Genomic DNA, 16,091 nt, shown 5'->3' on the forward strand with positions numbered 1-16,091 from the left:
TCCTAACCACCAGCCTCTTCTATAGGATTTCCTATTATTTTCCTATGCCATTTCTTCCAAAATCTCTGTTCTGGTCAGTGCAATTTCCAATGCCTGCTTTTCTTTTCCAAGTTCTCTGAAGACACCTATTAGACTGAGCTCTTCATGGGACTTAGGTGGAAGAACCTAAGCCCTTTCTAGATCTCCGTTAGGTTTGGGTACCATTAGATACTGAGTTCTTCAGGTGTGAGAACTGACACATTTCTGTGCATGAAGCTGAGATTTCAAGCATGTAGGGAACTTTAATGGCAGAAACTTTAAAAGCCTATAGTATTCAAGTGCCACCAGGGTTAAGTAGCAGAAGAGCAGGGAGCTTAGGGCTGCAACTTTGGCCTTTGGTGGAATTTAGGTGCTTAAGTCTGGCATTAGGTGCTCAATTCATTATTTTGGACTTAGCCCTAAGCCTCGCTGTTCCTCACAATCACTGAATCCTGGAAGGAAGGAGGGAAGAGGAAGAACTATGTGCTTCCTTAAAAGAATAACCAGTCCCTCTAGAGTATTACAGAACCCATTATTCATAGTTTTTGCAATACCCACCCATAATTTCTAAAATAGGATACTGTCTGAAACACAGAGACTCTGTGCAGAAGTACTCTAATTAGGAGAAAAGCCATGCTACTTGAGGCTGTAAAAAGGACGCAGGGGATACAATAGAGGGAAAACAAAGTATTAATTCCCTTTTGGAAAAAAGACAGAACATGCCAAATATCAGGTAAATTCCGAGATAATAAATATTTAACCTGCACTTGTTTGAGTTGGGAGAGTAGCTTATTGTTTTCCTGTTCCTTCTCTTCTGACATCTGTGCTTTGGTCAGAGCATTTTCCAGTGCCTGCTTTTCTTTTTCAAGTTCATCTTGCAGAGCTGAGAGCTCTATCTATAACCACAGAAAGTTTTCAAATTAAGACACAGAGCAGCACCGGTTCCCACACCAATAATTTGATCTGAATAATAAATATTCTGAATTTTCCCTTCATGGAAATAGCTGTAAAAAAAACCTTCCATTTTTATAACATTTTCCCAGGAAAATTCAGTAGTCAGTAAATTCCAATTCTGTTTTATCAAGCTGATTGGTTAAAAGAAGTTCAACAGAAAGTGAATGCTTTAAGAAAAGCAATAGAATGAAAAGTGATGTTTTGCTGAAAACCCAATTTTTCATTAAAAAGAAAAAAGGGTAATGATAAACTTAAAACCAATCCTCTGCTTAACTACGCAAGAGTGTTCTACTGGCATTATCCTTGTTTTTGTCTGAAGTCAGGCATAAGGAACAGCAGAAACTAATTGCTTCATAGTCATGAGCATTCATAGGCAACAGCCTACTTTATCACACGCCTGTTTGTGTACTCAATGTATTACTGGAGAACCATAAATTTCTACTTTGTTTAAATTCAGATCATATTCCTCATGGATAGTCCCAAAGTATTCTCTATCTTGCATGCAGTGTAAAGTTGTAAATCATACTGAAGTGACACTGTCAATCATGCTAGGTACATTTTTTAGGAAACAACTGGTGGCTTAGATCAGTGGTCTCCAAACTTTTTTTAATCGTGCACCCCTATCAGTAAAAAATTTTTGAGTATGCACCCCCAATATATGTATATTTATATAAATATACATTTAAATAGAAGTTCTAATATTTTCTTCCTGCACCCCAATGGATCATCTTCTGCACCCCACTTGAGACCACTGGCTTAGATAACACTAGGGACATATTTTGTGTTCTTGAAAGCAAACTTGAAATTAGAGAATTCTGTTTCTGACGTAACTATTTACCTGGGGTGGCTATTAAGTATTTCAATACTGGACTCAGAGGCTCTTTAAAACAAACAAACTTATCACTGATAAAAAAAGCTACCCTGGAAACCCCATATTATTAGCATGCTAAAGGGAAATATTTTTTGGACTATGAACAAATAAAAATTGGGGTAATTTACTGATGCTTTTTCCAGTCTTATCATCATTTACAGTCCCTCAATTTTTTACCTGACTAAGTCGTTTCAGTCTCTCCAGCTCTTCCTTGTGTTGATTGGCTTCAGCATCTCTATCTTTCAACTGAGCCTCCAGTTCAGCCTCATATGCACTGAGATCTCCTTGTGCCTCTCTGAGAGAATCATTTATTTCACGCTGCTCGAGGAGTGCAGTTTCTAGCTTTGTAATTTCCTGGAAGAACACATCCAGCTCAGAAACCAACAAACATATTTCATGGATCCATATCACATTCTAGTACAAACAAATGCAGCACATTCAAGTGTTAGCCAGAGAACATGCACCAAGAAATCCTGTTTCCTGGCATTCAGGAAGTCAACCATTTATATCACAAGAGTAGCAACTCCTGATCACAGAAGAGCTGGATTCGACCCAGAAGAACACACAAAGCGACAACAGATGCTACCTGTGCCTGAAGAAGGGTGTTTGTGCCTGAAAGCTTGCAAAAAACTTTTTTTTCCAACTATTTAATTGATCTAAGAAAAGGCATCACTTGTATCCAAAGAACCTTGTCTGCCTAACTCCTGATCACAGTACTGCTAAGAGAGGCAGGCTCTGCAAAGTCTGCTCACAACATGAATTCAGCAAACTATACAGACATGCACTGTAGTTTCAACATTAATCTTAACAGGACAATGAAATTAGTTTTTAATAGCAGGCTGATGTACCCATGAGCTTGTTTATAAACGCAGGAAAGTGTGTTGCTTTCTAAAATATTCAGCTGACTATAGACTTTGTAAGTGTTTTACCAGTATTAAAGGGCAAATTTTGTTACCCTACTGGAATAGAATTTGGTCTGTAACATTGTTTCGTAGTTCAGAATTCAATCATCTATAGTTTCTAAATTTATTCTCTGGGATTTGGGAAAAGATAGTCTTACTTTTCTCATGTTTTCTGCATCCATGGCAACTATTTCCAGCTGGCTTCTTTCCTCTTCCAGTTCAGCCAACCTCTGTAGCAAAGCTGCTTTATCTTTTTGTAACTCCTTACATTCATCACTGGCTTGCTTGGCCTGACCTTTAATACTTTCAAGATATTCCTGTAGCCCAATGATGATTCCTTCTAAATCCCTCTTCAGTGCTTCATTTGTTGCTATTTGACCTGCACAAGGAACAAAATAAAATTAGTGCACTCAAGAAAAGACATTTATTTCAAAAGTGATCTTGTAAGCATACAAGATGAACAGAACAGGCATTTTTATTCCTTCAATACAGTTTCCATATTATTAATCTTCCCTTTATTAGAACACAATATATTCATCTTTTCAAGAAGTTACAAAGAAACAAAACAAAGCAAACTAGTGTTCAGTCACAAAATATCAGTCTCAAGTTCAGAAGCTGCCATAATGGATCTGACCAGAGGCCAGTCTAAATCCAGCAATCCATCTCCGACACCAGCCAGTGTCTCCTAATGACAGTTAAGGAGAAGCATCCTCATATGCATTTTCTGCCTGTATCTGTTCTGCCAGAAGGCTTCTATCCTTTAAAATATGCAGTCCACATGAGCATCATATCCTTTAGAATCGTACTAAACTGTAGGTCTCAATAGTATCTTCCAATGAGTCACACACTAATTAGGCTCAGAAGGAATTTCCAAGCCCCATCCTGACAAGCACAAATCTATTTGCATGCATTGCCTTTTTATTTAATCACAACTGTTTGTGTACAAAAGAAGGTATGAAGTGTCTGAGCTTCTTTATAGCATTCCTGACATTATAAAATATCCTGTGTTCTCTCCGTTTAAATTTAAATAGCCCTTATTTTTTAGCCTCATTCAGGATGCTTCTGCTCGGAAGATGACTAGGAGTCGACCCAACTATGATAACAGTAATATCTAATTTGCTTTATTTTTGTCTTTTTCCATATATTGCGCAGATATTTTTAGTAGGCTGTCCATAACAATAGCTACATCTTTTTTCACCTGGGTAATTACAATTAAATTAGCTTTTAGGTATATTTTATTAGTTTATTTTAAAAAAAATAGAGTGTCTCAACAATAGTTACTTCCTGAACCAACTCATACATGTTACCTAGGAATAAGTTTAAAGTAACACATAGAAGAGAAGCAACAGTTTACAGGTGGAAAAAGCTTCTCTCATATGTGTTCCGGTATGACATTAGGATAATTGAAATGTCCATTAGGAGACCAGTCGGGACTTGTGATAGAGGTGATAACTTTTATTAGACCAACAAGACTTTTGCAAAAAAGATTCTTTAATTGCAAGCTTTTTGGTAATTACAGCTTGAATACCTGACACATTAGGAGACCTAAATTCTATTCCCAGCTCTGTAATTGGCTTGTAAGCTGATATCTGAGAACTTCCTTCCCACTTTATGCATGACTTTCTACATCTGAAAGAGAGATAATGATACTAATCTCTTTTATAAAACACTGTATACAAAGCTAGATATTAATCATAAACATGCTGTTGTCTGCAATCTCTCCCCGCATGTGTCCTTTCAAATGTCCTTTCCTTGATTTGAAGTGACAGGTCTAATTATTAACTATACATTTTCTAGTTTATCGGAAAAATTGTGAACTTTCACTTTATTGTTTTAAATTCAAGAAATAACACAAGCGTATTATTGTTACGGTCACCAAAAAGAGATTTTTCTACAAATTAATCTCCTGCTCTCATGCTACTTTTTGCCTTTGTTCTAAGCATTGGAAACAGTGTCCTGTCTAAAACCAAAAGACCCCTCCCAGGTTTTTGTGCCTTCTGTACAATATTTTAAATATCCAACACAAATATAGAACTAAACACTATTTCTCATTCCTCTAGCCTCTCATTTTCCCTCTTCCTAGTGAAATTTTTTCCTTTTGGACTAATTTAGAACTAATTACAAGCTCTGTTCAGTGAAGACCAACAAGGAATTGGAAGAGTTGTTTAGGAAGCAACATTCTCCAGAGACCAAGTCTGCTTTACCATCTGTGAGCTGCTGCTCCAAGTCCTTAATTTCCTCAGCTTCCCTAGCGATCCGAGAAAGTATCTCATCCAGGCGACTTGCAAGTTCTTTGTAATGCTTGTTCATCATATTAAGTTGCTGCTCTTTACTTGCTTTCTGAGCCTTCGTGTGAGCCTGTGAATTGAAGTTATATAGATAAACCTTCAAAATTTATCAGTAACAATTAAAAATGTTCAACTCAGTCTTTTGACTCAGTGACTATGTCTACATGAGATGCTTTACTGTGCAGCAGACTAATCTATTGCTCAGAAAAGTGTCACTGTCTACATAGGTGCTTACTGCACAGTAAATTAGTCTACTGAGCAGTAAAGACAAATAGCATTAATTGCACGTGCAGACACGCCCAGTGTTCCTGAAATAGCCTACTGCTGGAATTATGATGCTCTAATAAATTCTTCCTTCTTATAGCATGTCATTTATTGTTACTTCAAAAGGCACTTACCTCCAATAGGTGAGCTTTCTTTCTAGCATACAAATCCTATAAATATATATATTTGCTATATATATAGCAAATTTTCTGTTACTTCAAGGGGAGAAGGATATATGCATCTGTAATAGCCCTGAAAACATCCTTTCAACTTTTATTCTCGCAAATTCATTAGCCCATTCAAGCCAAGAAAGTAAGAACAGGACTGCTCTCAGAATCTGGAAATACCACTCTCTGCTCCTTTATGCAAGATAAACTCTTCGTGTCCTTTATCATCCTATTTTCTATCTACGGTAGCGAAGCAAGCCGTCTCCTAGAAAGCACTACCAATCTCCAGTTTAGGGGGGAGAAAAAATTAAAAAAAAAGATTAATAACTGAGTTTAAATATTCTACATTAAATTACTGAATAAACTAACAAGTCAGCCCAGTTTTACGTTTCTTCCATTTTTATTTTTAAAGTTGAAGTTTCCTAGGAGCAGCCACATTCAGTTAATCTGCAGTGCCCCCAAAACAACTGAAAACAGTGACAAGTTTCTGATCTACCATGTGCTGTGCAACTTGTTTTTATAACTGAATGCAGTTCATGCTGATAATATTGCTGATATGGGTTACTTGTAACTAAAGTTTCAAAACACAATGTAAGTAATTTCAGAAACTTTCATAATACGAAGTTTAACTTTTTAAACTACAAGAAGCTTTACAGGCTTCCTGAACAGGCTTTTATCTGGCAACTTACGTTTTAATTCACTCCTCAAATTCTACAATATATATATTTTTTAAAGTTGTGTTACTGTAAGACATTTAGTTTTCAAATAAAGCCATAAAAACATATGCTTAACTTACACAGCCATTTTGCTTTTCACAAAACTGCTGTGGCAGAAATAAATCATGTAACACAGTATTTCTAAAATATGCAGTTACAACCCTTTGCATTCACATTAAAACAACTCAAAATCATCACCTGTCAAAAAAGGATTACAGTTTTAACAGTTTTAACTTCCAAAATATACTTCTACCAAATAAAGTCAAATGCAGGTGCAGCTGTTGAATCTTTATCGTGGAGCAGCTGTTGAATGTCACAAGACCATTGTTAAGAAAAACACTTACAGCTTTGTCTTTGTCTTTCCTTCCTCTGAAGTCATTTGCAAAAAACCCCACCCGTAATTTAGAATTTGTGTTACTTAAAAACGAAGAACATAATCACAGAAAGTTGCTTAAATAGACCATAGTTTCTCTTTTGTCTTCTCTCTTCCAGTCTTCTCTGTTTGACAACGACACTGGTGAGCATGTGGTTTGAAACCAGGGGAAGTTGAAGAGGCTCAGAGAGTTTCTTTGTCATGACTGCAGAGTAGTGACATGCTCTCCGATCACTGCTTGTCTCTGCAAGCTGTACTCTGCCCCGTTTGCTTTAAATCACAACACAGGAAGCTAATGTCCACAGCCAATCCACTACGGAGTTAGTAACAGTCAATCTATTCTCCAAGAGGCTGGGCTTAGTCTTTAGAGAAGGCTGCTTCCTTTGGTTTAAGAAATCTTCCTGAAACACAGAACGTTACAATCCGCCTATTTTTTTTTACACTGTCGGTTTAAAATACATTTTAAATCGGAGCCTCTGGCCCTCAGGCAAAAGCAGAGAAATCAGGCCTGGGGATACTTTGTGTGTATATTGACATAAATAAAAAAAACCCAGCTTGAATGCACATATAGAAAGCTAGACAAGGTTCTTAGGGTAAATGTGACCACTTTTATTAGATCAACTAAATAGCTGAAAAAATTATTCTTAGCAAGCTTTTGGCTACAAACATCTGGGGGGGGGGGGAGAAACAACGAGCTTTCAGGTGTTTGTACCCAAAAGCTTGCAAAGAATTTTTTTCCAAGTATTTAGTTAGTCTAATAAAAGATATCATATGTACTTTAAGAACCTTGTCTGCCTATGTCCTTAGACTAACACAGCTCCAACCAACAGCTCTGAATACAGAAAGCTATTATTTAAAAAATAAGTCATCTTTTAGGATGCATGTTTCAAACTGAATGCACTCTAATTTCACTTCATATTAATTTAAATCTGCCGTATACAACATCTGCTGGGGTTAGAAACCACGATTATGCTAACGGTTAAATTTTTAAGGACTGCTTTTAAAGCGATAAAAGAAACAGGTCATCAATATAGATTTCTTGGAATATCTGCATTTGCCTCCAGGTATTCAGAAACTGAAACCTCTTCTTCAACTATACAGCAAGCATAGGCCTGTATGTTTCACCTGCTGAGAGTGGAAGGCTCAAGTACATTACTTTTACAGAGATAAGTCCTGTGCAGGGAAAGATATAAGGCAACTGTTCATTAACTTCTCTGTTCCACAGCCACCATGCTCCCTACGAAAGCAAGAGGATATGGTAAAGGCCAGAGAAACAGAAGCCATACCAATGTCTTCTCCAGGCCAACTGCAGCAAAAAACTATCAGTTGGGCCACTTGAGCAGATTGAAGAAAGGGTTTTTGATAGTTTATGGATAGTGCACCACATACCGTGAGAAAGCAAATCCGATGGTATATGTATGGTAGAATTAGACTACTTACTGGTCATTAAAGTTCTCAGAGTATGCTCCAGAGAACAATACATTACACTACAGGGATTCTTGAATTATTAAAAGGATTTTTCCCCTGAAAGGGACACTGTGCCCTTGAGCACAAGCAGCTAATCATGGAAACAGTTCTTATAAGGAGAGATATGAATTCGTCTCCATTAGGGTCTGTGCAAAAAGAGATCCAAAGTAGTAACAGCAGCTCTTGACTTGTGTAGAGTAGCTGAACTTCCAGAGATGCCAACAATTATGTCTTCTTATAAACTACTGCTTGTGGTTTAGTTGAACATTTAGTTCCACAAATACATTTGTTAAAGAAGGAACTTGTTTTTTTACTTTGTCAAAATTTTAAAAAGTAACTAGAGCGAGCAATTGTTGTATACAACTCAGAAATGAAGTGTTGCTAAACAGCATGAAGGACATATGCTCCTACGTGCAACTGGATTCTAATTTGTTAAAATACAGCAGGAAAATATTTAACAAAAGGATACCCTCCAACAACAACAAAAAACAGCATGGAAAAAGCTAATTTTGGAATTGTTAGTAGTTAACTTACATGTCTTGGATCTTTAGGATCTAAAGAATCTATAAAGCTCTGCAAGTCTTCAATCTCCTTCTGCTTTTTCCCCATTTCTTGTCTCTGTTTTTCCATCTGTTTTTCCAATTCCAAAGCTTCATCTCGTAACTGATTTAAGAGCTGTATTTTAACATTTAATTGTTGTTGAAGATTTTCTGTATTGGCTTCTGAAATCTGAAGATAGAGCATGGGAAAACGCAATTAAACTTGAAACTAAATGCCTGCTTCAGAAAGTTGCATTTGATAAACATGTCACTTTTATTACAGATTGCAGTTATCTAACGTAATGTGCTGTCTAAAAAACACTGATCCCAGAAGTTTTGACTTTGCTGGTTATTTTGCTCAGTTGGCAAGAGTTTATTGTATTTTCTCTCTCTCAAACTATAAAGACTGGAACAAACTACTTGGAATTGCCTTTAATAATTATATAACCTTGAGCCTTGGCCTACTGTGCCAGGAAAGCCCAGAGTTATGGTGTTTGGCTAATTATCTTAAAAACCTCATTTAAATCTGAAAAAATCTAAGGGAAAGTTAAAGCATTTGAATCACTTATAATTGCTTCTTGCTGTCTTAAAAAGTTTACAATATATTTTGTCAAAACTATGGCTTTTTAAAAGAAAAAAAATATGTTAAATTGCTGGTTTGTAAAACATACATAGCAATGAGATCAGTGATAATATTTGAGGATACAAAATCAAAAAGCTGTAGATACATTTTTAAATAGGCTGAAACATCCTTTCTTGTCTTTCTATTTTTCGTGCAGCTACAATGTTTACTTCTGAGTTTAACTCATTGTTATTCCTTAAAACATGAGAGTACCAGACTGCATTGTAGGAGATTTACTTTAATTCACCACAGAGAGTATCAGAATCATGTGAGTCCAAGAAACATGTGAGTTTATATCCTCTTCATTATATGAAGACATAGCATCAGCACTGTTACTTTCTGCCAAGTTTACCAAAACTACCTAACTCTTGAGACAGTGCACATACTGCTGGCAATGGGCACTGAAAAAATGCAGTCAGGACTGAAATCCTGTTTCGCAAAGTGGGGCTCTTACTGCCGATTACTGATGTGGACACATACGGCAGCATACACATTTCCATTCAAAGTCCTTTGCACAAAGGCAACAACCAGTTAATCTTATGAGAAGCTAGACTGCATCTATAATTTCAACTACATGTACTTTATGTCTTAAAAAGTTATCTATTTCCTCAACATGAGTTCTCAGTGATGCTCAAGCTGACATCTCAGAAGTCACACAAGCTGTCTTAAACACCCTTACATTGCACCCCTCATTCATAGGCATTTAAGACACTGGGAAGTGAAATGGGAGGAAGACACTTCAATTTTCTATGCCTACATTGCTTCAACATGTTTATTTTCTCTCCTGATAGCTTGGTTTTTACATACTTTTTTCTGAGCCAAAGCATCCTGAAGTTGTTTAAGTTCCACTGTTGCTTTCAAAACTTGTTGTTCTCCATTTACTATTTCACTTTGCAATTCTGCTAATCTTCCTTGTGCTGCAAAGAAATAAATCCCCACCAAAGCATGTTTAAATAATTTCTAAGAAGCATTGATGTATATGCTCTATATTCTATCATGTTAGCTTAAGCAACATCAGCCTCTGCAATCCTCAGAGCTGTGTGGGGATTGGACAGGGGCAGCAATAACCTTGCTAAGCCCCGCTCACTGCTGAAAAAAGGAAGTGCAACAGTGCACAGTTGTATCCACAGCTGGTATGGAGCGTCCATGTGGGCAGAAGACCACTTTTCCCACTCTATCCCCTCTCACTCCCCAGCCCCTTCAACTTTCCTTTCACCTCACAGCTCACAGCTGGAGGAAGGGGAGAACTCTCCTGGCTGGTACATCTTTGCTGGTACATCTGAAGTCTCACTCTTAGCACTACATTTTTAGTAACTAAAAACAATACATTCTTCTCCCAAGTCCCCTCATGCAAAATTCTCTTAACTTTATTTAACTCCTTATTTTTTGGATAATTTTAGAGGCCACCTTGATCATACAGTTTTAGCTGTTATTATTATTATTATTATTAATAATAAGTTCAGTCTGAATCAAAATGTTCCTCTGGCAGCAGATAAAGGGAACCAGGTTCGTATACATCTCAATAACAATGATGGTGACAACGACAACCAAAACAACAACAATAATAGTAATAATAATTTTACTTGCGAAAACTTCCAAATTTACCTTCTTGTATCTCTTTTTCTTTATCTTCTAGTTCTCTATCTAGAGTTTGATGAAGCTGTGATTTAAGTTCTTGGTTCCTATGTAGATCATCTTCGTCTACTTCTATTTTTCTAACTTGAATTTGCTGCGCTTTATTAGCAATGTAACTTTCTCTGGTATACATGTTTCTCTTGTATCTAGCTTTACCGATGTAAGGGCTTTCACCAGGTACATCATCAAGTTCAACATCCTGAAAGATGACATTTAACAATGCACATTACATTAGTTCATATGCTGGAAAATAATAATTTTGCATATTCAAGCTTGAATTTAACCTACACTGAAGGGAGGCTAACTTGAAAACTTGACAGTTTAATAATAAGAGTTAAATGAAGTTTCAAATGTTATGCATACCTTGATTCCTTTTACAAGTTTATCTGGTTTTACAGTGAATGCTTTCTGTTTTTAAAATGTTTCCCTTCCTGGTTGTTACATAAGAATGGGTCATACAAACAGTATTGGGGAGGGAAAGAAAGAGAAGAATGACTGTAGTTCCAGTCCTACAGGCATTTTAATGGTCTATAATGACCACACAGGTTACCCTCGCTTTATGCAGGTTCTGTATGTGCGAATTTGCTCTTATGCGATGACCCTTTTTATACCAGAAATTCATTATATACGAGGTAAATTCACTCTTATGTGATCAGTGTGGTGGAAACGTGCAGTCAGCTGCTTTGTGCGGCGTATTGTGGGAGTGACACGATAGACAGAGGAAAAAAAAATTATTTGGGGGGCTGAGCCGGGTGGTGATGCCCAAGCCACACGGCAGCACTGGCTCCTGCAGCCCAGCCTGGCCTGGTCCCATCAGTGTGGTGCCCCGGGAGCAGTGAGCCATGAAGCCACCCAGCAGCAGCGCCCACAGCTGCCGCTCAGGGCAGTTGGTGCCCATGTTTCTGGAGCTGCGGCTGCCCCAGGAGCAGTGCGATGCCACATCAGTACAGTCAAGGTCTTGGAACAGCTGCCTATTTGTTACATTCTAAAGTGGGTTCCCTTTATGTGAATTTGAGCTATGCATCATCTTCCAGGAACACGTGTACAGCGTAAAGCAAGGGAAACCTTATTCAAATATCATCAACTGCAACAACTAATACTAACTTAAGGAGTTGTGTTTTTTTCTTATGTCTAGATATACTTATAACATTAAAATAGTGTAAAACCACCAGATAAATGTGATTTTTTAAGTTGTTACCTTTTAAGCTTTAGCAAAGATTGCATTTTTAACAATTAAAATGTATTGAACTACGTATACTTTCATTGTACTCTCTCCTATAATGCATATGTCTCTAAAGGAGAAGGTCAAATTCTGAACCAAAAAGTAGCTATTCTTGGGAGTAAATATACCACGGAGGATGGAAAACCTGACCCCTTAGATCAACAGGAGCTTTGGCACTGAGTTCAGGGAGCCAGAAGTTCACAGAGAATGAGCAAGAGCTGCAGAATGAAGCCCAGAGTGGGGAATATCTTTTACATGATTATCATTAGTGACAGATGATGTATTTGTTTGCTCCATTAAGCTAAACAAAGTATTTGCATTGTTATGTACGTATTAAATACTATATAATATTAAGAAATATTAATTTTAATCTCATCAAGAAAACGTGGGCTAAAATGATTAAACTGATTTAAAATCAAAGTTACAGTTCCATTTATTTATAACAAGGATCCACATGTAAAGCAAGGTTTATGAGTGGGCAAAACATACAACCTCCTTCACAGTTTGAGAAACAAAATTCACATTTGAAAATATTACCTCTGATGGAAAGTAACCCAATGGCTCAAATTTGGCATCAATCTTATAAAAAGCCAGTTCCTGCTCCAATTCATATTGCTTCTGGCAGGCTCGGGTTAACTCCACTGTCTTCTGCTTTAGCTAATGGCATCATGAAACAAAAAGAATCACTGTCATCAGGAAATTACCACCTGAATTGCAAGATACATTTCAAATTAACAGCGTATGGTGTGTGTATGAACTACACAGTCATTCCAAAACCTTTGGAGTGATAGAAAAAAAAGTTATGATTTTTTTTGCAGCAACAGGTGTAACACAAGAATGTATTTTACCTTAGCTTTAAATTACTATAAACAATGGCAAACAAAACCACAACAATTTCAGTACAAATGATCACATGAAGGTCCTTTGAAACTTCATTTCATACATAGCTAATCATTGTAATAAATGGTTTTGTCAAAGATTTGTCATTCATGGTAAGGTTCTGCAACTGGTCGTTAACAGTTGAAGACTGATAATGATATGGTTCACTGTGTGACTCACTCTTACTTTTTCCTTTTTTTGCGTTGACGGGAATTTAAAATTCTCCTAACTGAAAAGATACTATTTACAGTACTTTAAAACAGTAAATATTCATGTATTTTAAACCTTTGCCATTAATCAGCTTTTTGTAGAGGTCCATCATGTGATTTTTTTTGGAGGGGGATGGGTGGGGGGATCATATTTTCATGCTGAAGACCTGAAGGAGAGCATGCAGCAAGGCCCCAATAGAAAGCAGAATACAGGACTAATGGAGTGAAAAAAGGAAATCGAATAGACAGGAATAAGCAGTAAGCTTAATAAAAAGTTTAATAATTAAAGTATTTCATGCCATACAAAAAATGGTCATATTCCAAAAACGGAAGATGACTGAGAAAATGAATTACAGCAAATGAACAGTCTCATTGGAACCTTTTAAGTTTAGACACTACTGACCATGCAAGCAATTCTTATGCACAATAAAAAAACACCTGTGCAGTCCAGCTGTACATGGGGACTACCTTTAGTGAGGAATAAAGGCTCAGCAGAAAGGGAACTGTGACAAACCAAGATATCAGCTAAAGGGAGAAAGAAGCAAGCAATGTTTGTCATCTAAAAGGTCAAGAATGGGTTAAGTTGTAATACATACTCTGCTAAACCCTGCTATACTTGAAAACTACTTTTCAGAAACCTGCTGCTGTTTAGAAGAAAGTGTGTTGGAAATATTTATAAAAGTAAACTACTTAATTCACTTTACTTTATGGGAAAATTAAGCAATAATATTTTAAAGGACATGTCTTATGGATGTGCATGTGTGAAAGATGATTTTAATTTTATATATATATTATAGCTATATTACTTGGAACTTACCATACATATGAATGAATCAATTATTACTCGGCAATGTAGAGCGTCACATTATAGGAGCCAGTTTTGTAAATGTTGCATTTCATATCCAACAAAGAAAATAAAATTTCAAGATTTTTAACATTTTTACAGCAGCAGCTTAAAAAATAGTGCAGAAGTTTCAGTATGCTGGAAGTTTAGCAGCTCTCAGGAACTTAACCTCTTATTGTTGCACAGAATTTTAAAACAAAAAGGGACTAGAGACAAACAGCTTTTTTACTACTAAAGCAATAGAAAATATACAACATTTTATACCTTAAAAAGGCTTAATTCATGAGAAATCTGTACATCCCAAAAGGCCTCTTTCCATATCAAACTAAGTGGAAAGACAACTAACATCCATTTTTGTTGGTAGCTTACAGGCTACCTAAATAGTACATAGAATAGAGTTGTAGGAGCAATCATGGGGGCAAAAATGTACACGCTTGTTGAGAAGGAAAGAGAGAAAAATGGGGCAAGTAATGCGCAAGGACACAAATGTTTTACTCTAAATTACATCAAACTGAGTTATTGTTTCTGCTACTTATGCTTTAATTTTGCAGCACCTCAAAATCACATAACTATTCCTTGGTAACACCAGCAAAGCATCCTCCAGTTAGCCACTTTTTCCTAATATGTACATTACTTTAGTTTTTCAAGGGAACACGATCCAAAGACATCTGAAGCATACTAGCAGACTGTTGGCTTTAGTGAATATACTGCATGTGAAAGGTGCCCGATTCAACAAATCTGCAAACTGAAGTCCTGTCTCTATCTGCCTAATAAGCTTCCCCAGCCATCTTTATCTTGCCGAAGCCCTGAAGTTTGAGGTTTTCTGATATGGTGAGGTTATTTGCTATGATCCATCCCTTCTTTTTCTCTACGCCAAAACTGCTACTTGGGATAATGCTAGTTTTTGTAATATAGATTTTGCCCATTACTCCAAGACATGGATGAAAAAGCCACCTGCTGGATGAGAATGCCCTCCAAGCCACAGAGATCCAAATACAAATTTAAACATAAATTCCTAGCATTTAAATTCCCAGTTATCTATGAATATATAAAAAAAATATTATTCCCAAATATATTTGATGCAAAGTATTAGTTTACCAGTTCATTTTTGGTGTCTAGGTCTCTCTGAAGTTCTTTATAGCTTTGTTTCTGTTGCAGGGCCTTCTCTTTTAATGATCTGTTGGCCTCATCTTGATGTTGAAGTTGCTCAAGCACTTGGGACTGTTTAATTTTAAGGTCCTCCATCTCTTTTACTGTTTTCTCCAAATCTCTTTCTAACTTTTCTATCTCTTCTATAAAACAAAAGAAAGACATTTGTCTTCACTTTCCACATTTTTTCTATCTAATATATGATAGCAGGGATCCTTCTTAACCAGAAAAGAAGTATCCTATAAATTTAATAATTCCTTTAAAGAATTCATGCAAATGATACAAATAGTTAAAACTGTTATTGAAAAAAATTCTCAAGTGACTTATATTGCCATGCTTCCTAGATATAATAAGAATACTCTCTCAAACTCACAGTGGCTCTTTTTGTTAGCTATCACTACATACATGCACAGGGACTGAACCATTCTGGATTACCAAGTGGATATTTTCAGTGGCCCATTTCTACCCCTTGCAAGAGGACATTTTGCACAGTCAAGAGCAAAAATTAAGACTCTAAGCTGGCTTGCTCATAGAGAGTCAGGGATGCCATCATTAAACTTCTCTCTGCTTCTAAGAAGGGGAAAAAAGCTTAAGTTATAGCCCTCTTCTTCCTCAAACTCCCTGACCAAGCACAGAAATGGAGTAACCGTGAACTAGACAGAGTATATGTTTGTAACCCTTATCAAGTATAATAATTTAAAGTGAAATCAGAAACAAAACTATGCTTGTGACCTTATGATGGATACAGTCAGCCTTCTAAACAATGGACTTAAATAAAAGGACAATTCTATTTTTGCTTGTAATAACCTCTCAGCAGTATAAAATTCTAACATATTTTTTTTCTTCTTAGAGGAACGTGAGTGGTCTTCAGAGGAAATAGCTGGTTATGAGATTAGCAGTGAACTTTAATAGTGAGTTTAAAATTCAGAAATATCAACCATGTCACTCAAAACCTTATTTAACAACCTGTCA

At 36.5% G+C, this 16,091-nt stretch overlaps 1 protein-coding gene across 6 annotated transcripts in view; it reads right to left on the minus strand.

Moving 5' to 3' along the window:
* Nucleotides 1-16,091, minus strand: part of CNTRL (centriolin) — a 44,082-nt gene that overhangs the window by 21,854 nt on the left and 6,137 nt on the right. For 5 of the 6 annotated variants that reach the window (XM_090022736.1, XM_090022740.1, XM_090022739.1 and 2 more), the window contains exons 7-16: nucleotides 15,069-15,262; nucleotides 13,565-13,651; nucleotides 12,576-12,695; nucleotides 10,787-11,015; nucleotides 9,989-10,098; nucleotides 8,555-8,749; nucleotides 4,950-5,103; nucleotides 2,904-3,124; nucleotides 2,021-2,197; nucleotides 780-914 (exon numbers count right to left, since the gene is read on the minus strand). In XM_090022736.1, the coding sequence (XP_089878862.1) occupies nucleotides 780-914; nucleotides 2,021-2,197; nucleotides 2,904-3,124; nucleotides 4,950-5,103; nucleotides 8,555-8,749; nucleotides 9,989-10,098; nucleotides 10,787-11,015; nucleotides 12,576-12,695; nucleotides 13,565-13,651; nucleotides 15,069-15,262 (1,622 nt within the window). The remainder of the gene's footprint in view (nucleotides 1-779; nucleotides 915-2,020; nucleotides 2,198-2,903; nucleotides 3,125-4,949; nucleotides 5,104-8,554; nucleotides 8,750-9,988; nucleotides 10,099-10,786; nucleotides 11,016-12,575; nucleotides 12,696-13,564; nucleotides 13,652-15,068; nucleotides 15,263-16,091) is intronic. The other variant, XM_090022737.1, reaches the window with a different exon arrangement.

This window comes from Crocodylus siamensis, chromosome 11 (assembly GCF_052110815.1).
Source record: "Crocodylus siamensis isolate JL-2025a chromosome 11, ASM5211081v1, whole genome shotgun sequence".
In the NCBI taxonomy this organism is placed as follows: Eukaryota; Metazoa; Chordata; order Crocodylia; family Crocodylidae; genus Crocodylus; species Crocodylus siamensis.